Source organism: Lycium barbarum, chromosome 6 (genome assembly GCF_019175385.1).
Source record: "Lycium barbarum isolate Lr01 chromosome 6, ASM1917538v2, whole genome shotgun sequence".
Taxonomy (NCBI): domain Eukaryota; kingdom Viridiplantae; phylum Streptophyta; class Magnoliopsida; order Solanales; family Solanaceae; genus Lycium; species Lycium barbarum.
In genome coordinates this window covers 94477697-94486673 of record NC_083342.1, presented here as the reverse complement: position 1 = coordinate 94486673, position 8977 = coordinate 94477697, and the positions used below count along the sequence as shown (strand labels likewise).

The 8977-nt window shown below is 37.0% G+C and overlaps 1 protein-coding gene across 1 annotated transcript; it reads right to left on the bottom strand.

Annotated features, from left to right (window-relative positions):
• Positions 1-2320: 2320 nt before the first annotated feature.
• Positions 2321-8534, bottom strand: LOC132644876 (uncharacterized). The gene is made up of 3 exons (XM_060361530.1): positions 7958-8534; positions 3224-3391; positions 2321-2691 (listed from the first exon to the last, which is right to left on the bottom strand). Exons 1-3 carry the CDS (start codon positions 8399-8401, stop codon positions 2485-2487), a joined length of 819 nt encoding a protein of 272 aa, XP_060217513.1. The 5' UTR covers positions 8402-8534; the 3' UTR covers positions 2321-2484.
• Positions 8535-8977: the final 443 nt, after the last annotated feature.

Sequence of the window (8977 nt, the reverse complement as noted above, 5' to 3'; positions counted from 1 at the left end):
TGTCTCAACGTGATATCCATTACGGCGGATATCTTTGAAACTTAACAAGTTTCTTGGGGATTTAGAAGAGAATAATGCATCTTCTATAACAAGTTTCTCCCCTTAGGCAGAAATATAGTGGCTCTTCCAGAGCCTTCAATCAATTTTGAATTGCCAGAAATTGTATTAATATTTCCCTTTTTCCTACGCAAGTGAGAAAAGTATTTCTCATCTTTGAATATGACATACATTGTTCCACTATCAATCACACAAATATCTTCATGATTGGTCATTGATCCAATTGAGGAATTTCCATGTATTCTTCAAAATAAAAGAATAGACAAAGTGAACATGAAAGTAGATATTATTATTAAATAAAGCATTACACAAACTTTATTTACATAACTATTATAGCTAATAGTAACAACATGGATGAAATTATCTAAACTATTACAGATCCATCACCGATCAGATGATCTATTTTTCCTTCAGGGAGTTCAAAGAAATCTGCCACATCTAGATGCATGGGCTCAACATTATCTTCAGAAATAAAATTTATTTCGGCATTCTTTTCTGCCTTTTTGAGGAAGGCTTGATAAAGCTCAACTAGATGCTTTGGCATACCACAGGTAAGTGATCAGTGCCCCATTCCTCCACATCAGTAGTATTTATTTTCTGAATCTTTCTTTTGCACAATGGCTTTCATCCTTCCTTTTACACTGCTGGTGGCGAAGGGTATTATTTGGTGCAACTCGAAAATCATGATTAAAATTTCTTCCTCGACCACGGCTATGACCACGACTGGGGCCACGACCTCTTCCACGCCTAGAATGGCGAAAATTTACCTCATTCACTTCAGGAAATGGGGCAGTACCAGTAGGTTGGCTTTCACGATTTTTCATTAATAATTCATTATGTTGTAGATGTGAGATTAGTTCAGAGTATTTCTTGAACTTCATTTCTCGGTATTGCTGCTGCAGGAGCATACTCGAGGCAGGAAAAGTAGAGAATGTTTTCTCCTGCATATTATGATCAGTGATATTTTCACCACATAATTTCAACTGAGAAATAATTTTAAACATGGCAGAATTATACGTCCGAATAGATTTAAAATCTTGTAGCCTCAGATGAATCCAATCAAAACTTGCTTGTAGAAGCACAACCATCTTCAGGTGGTCATATCTATCTTTTAAATTATTCCACAACATAAGGGATCTTTAACAGTGAGATATTCCATTTTCAAGCTCTCATCAAGGTGATGGCGAAGGCATATCATTGCCTTGGCACGATCTTGATTCGATGCATGATTTTCATCTTTGATAATGTCTGCCAGACCCATCGCATCAAGATGAATTTCGGCATTAAGAACCCAAGACAGATATATCTAAGGCAACAAATTCACGTTTAGAAAGATTTGCCATTAATTAAGAAAAGAAAAGTTAATACCTTCAGGGCTTTCAAAGTATTTGTTCGAGATGACAGAGTCTCGTGTTGATAACTTGTTATAAAACTAAATAATTGCAAAGAAGAAAAGCTTTAGAGAAAGGGGGAAAACTTTATATTTCACTTCTTCTTTTTGGTGTCTCTAATACAAGAAAACACACTCCTATTTATAGGAGGAAATAAGTGAACTTGGTGGTCATAAGGGACAACTTGGCGGCCACCAAGTAAACTTGGTGCCCAAGTGTTTGGTGGGCATCCAACTACATCCAACTTACAACAACTATAATTCTGTCCCTTTTTCCGGCCGCAGCCATCTTCTTTAGCTGAACTTTTCCGCAACTCCATGGCGTTAAAATCTTAAACCACATTTTGTACAGACTAAAAGATTTCATCCTGGATAGTACGAAAAAGCGATCTAACTCGTCACAGAGAGAGAGAGAGAGAGAGAAGATGAAAGAAGATCTTTGACAAAGTACTTCCCTTGGGAATATGAAAGAAGGTTGACTTCTGGGATATGGAGCAAAAAGAAAATGATACACGATATGGACTAGTACTTGATAGAATATTTTGTTTTCCGAGAAAAAATCTAAGGTAAAAAATGGAAATTAAAGCAACATTACAGTTTTTCACATACCAAACAAGATTAGAACTTTTAAAGTAGTCAGGACCACTGGATACCAAAAGAAATTGCTCGCTCACTAGGTACATTAGAATGCAATCAGTAGGATGGAAATTCCTAAGAGTGACAATAACTAGGAGACCAGGCAAATTGACAAGAGGGAGAGGGAGAAATGTAAGCAGGCCTGACAGAGAAACTTTCCTTGCAACAAAGTCTTTATCTGTAATATATTTATTTACTGATAATAAACAAGGTCTTTATTTTGGATTTGTACTCCTATTGACCAAAAGAAAAAGAATTTGAACTACTATGAACCTGTAGTAGTTAATCCACATAATCAAAATGAGTGCAACCAAAGTAGAAGTTGCTTCAGTAAAACTGTATTACGAGTGGTAATATATACATTTCTTCAGCAATAAATGGTAGTAGTAATTAGTTAGCGGTTAATAAGATGAAAATGAAGAGACATATACTTTTTGTGCTTCGTCCCGAACAGACCGTAGGTTGATTTTTACCTCCTTACAAAGTCTGCCTTCAATAACCCGCACAGGCAACCAAAGCTTGGGCTCAACATAGACAATGTAGGAGAGAGTTGTAAGAAATGGTTGGTCCACAGAAGAATCATGCTCTTTGACACTACCTGTCTTGCACTGCATGTTTCCACAATACTAAATAATATAAGCGCTTCGATAAACTGTAATCTTTTTTTTTTTTTTTTGGTAAAATGCAATGAAAACTTTTATGACTCACTTCAAAAGGAGAATCAAGTTATGCTTGCAGAATCATTGCAACTAAGCTTTAACTCATGGTTTCCGAGAGTTGATTTTCAATATTTACTTTTTCCGAGATGTAGACGTCAAATTATCAATATGGCTTTTCTCACCAGTTTATCATACATACATTAAACTGAATGCTGCTTCAATTTTTATAACCTCACATTGCACATTTTCCACTGAGTTCCAATTTACAACTGAATGGCAAGAGGAGAATATATGTTGAAAATTTGTTGGGAATAAATAAGAAAAAGTAGAAGGAGAAGTTACCCAATAAAAAAAAAAGAGGCACATGAATAATACTTTGGCAACTGGAATTTCCATTTAGACAGACATATTCACCAGATATAAGACAAGGGTGATCTGATAGATGAAGAGCAATGGAAACAGCGAAGAAAGAATCCTATACCTGTTCGATAGACCATTTCCCTTCAAAAATTTTGAAGTCACCTTCTACCATCTTAAACTCAATATCACGTGTCTGACCAGTGGGGAGATCTTCAAGGTCTTTCTCATAACAATCAATGACACCTTTAGCATTAAATTTGAGCCCGAATGCTAAGTCCTGCTCCCCAATCTGTTCAATATTACAATTTAAAATCCAGATCACAGTGAGATACTGATGTTTTGGAAATTCAAGAACCATATAGCATATAGATCATGTTGTCTTTTGACTGTAAATCTATAGATTCAAATATCAGATAGACCATCACAAAACTAGTGCTTAACAAGAGTAAGTGGCGAACTCAAGAATTTGCCATGAGGAGAAGCATGTTGTCATTTGTCAATTTTAAAAAAAAAAACTTTTTTAATTTTTAATTTTTTTGAGAATGGTAACCTTTGTCAGAGAAGAAATACTTGCTTCACATTGAATTGAATGTAAAGCTTTCTTCCTCTCTGTTGGAGTAATGAGTTTCAGTTACACACACACACAGTGGCACACATTTTTTGATGAAGTAAATTGATTCGTCAATAGCATCTAGAAGATGCAAAAAGCAAAAAAGAGTTAACTACTAGTTGGGAATAGATTTTAATCTTTTAAGTTCGCTGGTTTTGAACCTATTTCTTTTCTAGGATATTTTAACCTTATCATAGATTTATTTTTTTGATGAAGTCAGTGATTTCATTAAAGATAAAAGCATTGAGAAGATGCAGGAGTTACAAGATATGTCATTGAAGCTAACAAAAAATATTCCTGGCTTCTGTACAAAAACTGACTAAGCCAGAGTTAAAGAGCTAGTGAAGTCCAGCAACTGACCTGGACTATTTACTGAGGTCAAACTGGATCAACTAAATAAACTAGCAATAAATTTAGTCCTTAAAGAGCATATGGGAGTTGATACCCCATCAAAACATCTCCTATTCCTCTCTAACCAAATACTCCAAGAAATGCAACTAGGTATCATTCTCCAGATATTCTTGATGGATTTATCAACTCTCCACAAACACCAGGACATATATGTTTCCCTTACTGATTGAGGAATGACCCACTTGAGTCCAGAAATGCACATAAACATGCTCCACAAATCAGAGGTAACGTCACAATGTAGAAAAAGATGGCCAGGATTTTCATCTTCTTTTTACACATATAACATCTCTTGGGTAGCTCAATTTTCCTTTTTATCAAATTATTCAAAATAAGGCAAGCCTCGTTCAGAACTGTCCAGGTGAAACAAATGATGTTGCAATGAGAAGCACTTGCCTACAGTCTATTTGAGCATGCCACTAGGCAATAGACATAAAGAGGCAGTGATATGCGATGGCATTGTAGAGAAGGCATTAAAGAGATTGACAAGGTGGAAGACACAATACTTATCTTTAGGGGGAAGACTTACCCTCATAAACTCAGTTCTAGGCTCTTTACCTACCTATGTCATGTCATTGTTTCCTCTACCTTTTAAGATTCTGAAGAAGTTGGACAAACTTAGAAGGGACTTTCTTTGGCATGGCTGCAAAGAGAATAAGGATTACAATCTGGTGAAATGGGACAAAACACTGAATAGCAAATATTTGTGGGGGGAGTGGGGGCGGCATCAGAAACCTAAGGAGACAGAACAATAAGCCTATTAATGAAATGGCTATGGAGGTGTAATGAAGAAGGTCAAGCTTTATGGAAGGAGGTAATGAAGTGCAAATAAGGTGCATATAACCCTTCTTGTAGTAATGTCAGTTCTGCACCCCCATGGAGTTGGGGTTTGGAGAGCAATCAGAGATCTTTGGCCTAGGCTAGCAGGGAACACGGTTATAAAAGTGGGAGATGGTAGAAAAACAAAGTTCTGGGAAGATGCTTGGAACAATCAGGCCCCATTGAAGGAAGACTTTCATGATCTTTTCAACATATGCAAAAATCCTAAGGCAATTGTCAATGAGTGTTGGACTACTCGGGTGGGATTTCTCATCTAGAAGACTTTTGAATGATTGGGAAGTGGACACGGTGGCCAATTTACTTCATGAGCTAGAAGGTTTCCAAGGCATTACCTAGATTCAGATTCTATCAGATGGAAGCATTACAAGGATGGGAAATTTTCTGTGAAAAGGGCTTATGAAATTTGACAATGTACAACAAAACAGAACCCAGCAAATTTTGTGGAACAATGTTTGGAAAAACATAGCATCAACTAAAGTAAAATGATTTACATAATTGGTAGTAAGAAGGGCTTGCTTGACACATGAAGTTTTGAAGAGAAAGGGCCAGATAATTGTTTCCAGATGTCTACTATGTGGGGAAACAAAAGAGACCAACCGTCATCTTTTTCTGGATTGTAAATTCACTGCACAGTTATGGGCTCTAGTTTTTACCCTCACAAATACAAAATGGACCATGCCTGAGCACACTGCAAATCTATTGAGTTGCTGGATTAGAAAAGGCGGAAGTAAGAGCCAGAAGAAATGGTGGATAATCATCCCACATTGCATCTGGTGGACTGTGTGGAGGGAGAGGAACAACAGAAGCTTTGAAGATAGGGCCAATTCTTCTTGTTTTTTAACCCCTCCTCGCTTTTTGCTCGAACTCAAAACCTTCGGGTAGGAAGTGGAGGGTACTTACCATCTGAGCAACCCCCTCTTGACAGATAGGTCCAATTCCATTCACATAGTTAAATGGAATTGTATTGTATCTTTTTATTTTTGATGTAAAGAGAGAGAAGTAGAGGAACGAGAGCTTGTAGATAGAGCTCATGGGTGCACCAAAATGAAATAAGAGCAAAAAGACTATTCCTCAAGTAAACAAGATCTTTCTCTATACTCTCAAAAGCTCTCCTATTCCTCTCTCCCCATACAATCCACATGAGTGCCAAGGGAGCAACATCCGATTCTCTGCTTCTTCTCTTCCGTCTTCTAAGAGCCCAACTAACCAATAAATCTTTCACATTGGCCGGCATAACCCACTCGACTCTAAACCATCTCAGAATCCCCTCCCCCCCCCCCCACCCCCCCCACCCCCCCAACACACACACAAAACAGCTAACCAAGTGAAAAGACAAACTTTTCGCGGTGCCCTGGGGTTCCATACCGAAATATGTGGAAAAGTCGACTCCTCTCTAATTAGGAGCTTCTCATAATAAGATTTCACTGAGAAAACATCACTCCCTCCTGTACCCCATCTCCAAACATCAACCTTATCGATAGAAACATTTTGTTGGTGAAGCAATCCAATCAGATTTTGAAACTCTCCAACCTCCCAATCTTGTTGATTCCTCCGAAATCTCAAATCCCAAAGAACTGCTCCCCCTTGCATACTCCATAAATGACAGACTGGCATCCTCTTTTGACAAGATATACTATACAAGTTAGGGAAAATGATTCTCAAGATGTCATCTCCGCACCACCTATGTCCCCAAAAAAGTGAGATTTGTAAATTAACCCGACGAAATTGGTTTTTATTTCGGTGCTAGAATTTCTCTCCAATCTTGTTCCATATTATATGTTGATAAGCATATCGTATACTATTATATGTTGATAAGCATATCGTATACTAGTAGGCATGTGCAACGGAGATTTAACTTTCTTTTTGGGTTGTGATGAGATGTTACAAGCTGTTGCGGAGTTCTACATTTTGAACTCAACAAATTAACAGCACTGTTGTACTATTTGACGTTTTACATATTATTGGTATGAAGTCAAGTTGATTAGATTTCATCAGGCAGCAAGGATTGAGAAGCCACATATGCAATTGTCTATAACAGACCTAACGCATGTTCATTTGCAAGCTCAATAGTAGTAGCAGCAGCAGCACCAGTTGTTATTGTTATCCTTGCAAGTAATAGTTTGAACAAGTCTAGAAATTTCACCTTATGGACTATGAGGAAAAACACCGTGTTCCAGTAAACAATCAACAATGGCGCACCAGCACACATCTACGGTCAAACTAGTACATCTCCAATAGGAGTAGTTACTACTACCGCCGTCCCAAAATAGTTGTCGCATTTTTCATTTACACGTCCCTTAAAAAGACATTTATAAAGGCAAAAATTTGACAATTTTACCCTCTTAACATACTTCATCATGTCATCTCTCCTCATTAAATATTTACTCCATCAATAACGAGAACCTCTTAAATGTTGCTAACTGATACAATGGTAAAATGGGAAAAAAGCTACTTAATTTTATACTCCCTCCATCTCAAATTATCGGTCGCTTTTATGTTTTACACGCCCCTTAAGAAATGCTAATTAGGAAGGGTATTAGACCTACTTTAACCTTATTTATGTCTAAGTTACAATCTCTCTTCATTAAATGTTTACTCTATTTATGTGTTATCTCAATTAAGGACAAAATTCTACTATGGTAAAATGGAGAAAAAAAAATCAATTATGCCTTGAAATTCTAAACCGACAAATAATTTGAGACAACTATTTTTAGTAATCACGACAAATAATTTGAGATGGAGGGAGTATAGAACAAGTATTTTTAGTAAGGACGACAGGTATTTTGGGACGGAGGGAGTATAATAGTACTCCTCCATTTGAATTTGATTGTCTTACTTTCCTTTTTTAGTTCATTTCAAACAAGAATGTATCTTTTCCTTTTTTGGCAACTCTTTTAAATCCAACATTCAGCATGACATGTTTAAGATCACAAGATGAAAAGTCATTTTGGTACATTGTACATGTGTTTAGTTTAAGCAAAAAATAGATAGAAAGACCTGAAGAAGTCGGGCGAAATTAGGTTCCTTTTGAAGCAACTGACTAACGGCAAGACCAGGGATGAAATCAGCTAATCTTTCATAATCAGTGAGAACGTCCCAAACATTCTGCAAGCTCGCATTCACAGCTACCTTAGATCGAATCCTCCTTCGATTTTTCCCCATTTTTTCAATCTCAATCTCAACTCCATCATCATCTCCTTCTTCCCCCGTATCATCAACGGTATCGTTCAACCCGATGTTAGAAGCAGGTGTGAAAGTAGCAAGACGAAATCTTGGAGAGGTTAGGTTAGGGTTTGTGTAGAAACTCAGGGATAATGCACTAGTGTTGTGGCGGTGCCTAATGGCTGCTTTGGCTTGATAGTATGAAATTGAAGATAGAGGGATTGAAGAACAAGAGGTATGCCCCGTATGCCATTGCCACCACAACTGGACGACTTGCATTTTGTTTTTGTTTTCTTCGCGTGGATTGGGCCGGTTCAGTTGTCATCATTTTCTATTACTCTTCCTTCCTATTTCATCCTCACTCTATTTGCTTAGCAAAATGTAGCATGAATTTTTGGGGTCACATGATAACCAATTGAAAAAAAAAAAAAGAGTAAACGTGTCTCTACATGGTGCCGTTTAATCACCCACGGCTAGTGATCAAGAGTGGGTTGAGAATAATATAGTCTCGGTTAGTTAAATCCTATTCCTTCTTTATGTGATATATCTGTCACAAAAAATGATATATTTTTATATTTCGAAATAATTTGATTTGAAACTTACCCTTTTATCTTTAATGAAATGATGTAGATTCACACAAATATCAATGGCTTGTTTTAGATTACAAGTTTCAAAAGTATTCCTTTATTTCTTAAACTCCGTGTCTAGTCAAACTATATCACATAAATTGGGGACGAAGGGAGTAGTATGTATAATAATATGCCCAGTGTAATTTCATAAACGGAAAAGGACCAAATATACCCCTGTACTATCGGAAAAGCATCAAATATACCCCTCATTATACTTTGGGGCCAA

Coding starts and splice junctions, on each gene's coding strand:
- LOC132644876 (XM_060361530.1), bottom strand. CDS start 8,401: ATGCAAGTCGTCCAGTTGTGGTGGCAATGGCATACGGGGCATACCTCT. Junction 3,392..7,957: donor ATTTCGCCCGACTTCTTCAG/GTCTTTCTATCT, acceptor AATATTGAACAG/ATTGGGGAGCAGGACTTAGC. Junction 2,692..3,223: donor GGAAATGGTCTATCGAACAG/GTATAGGATTCT, acceptor GGAAACATGCAG/TGCAAGACAGGTAGTGTCAA.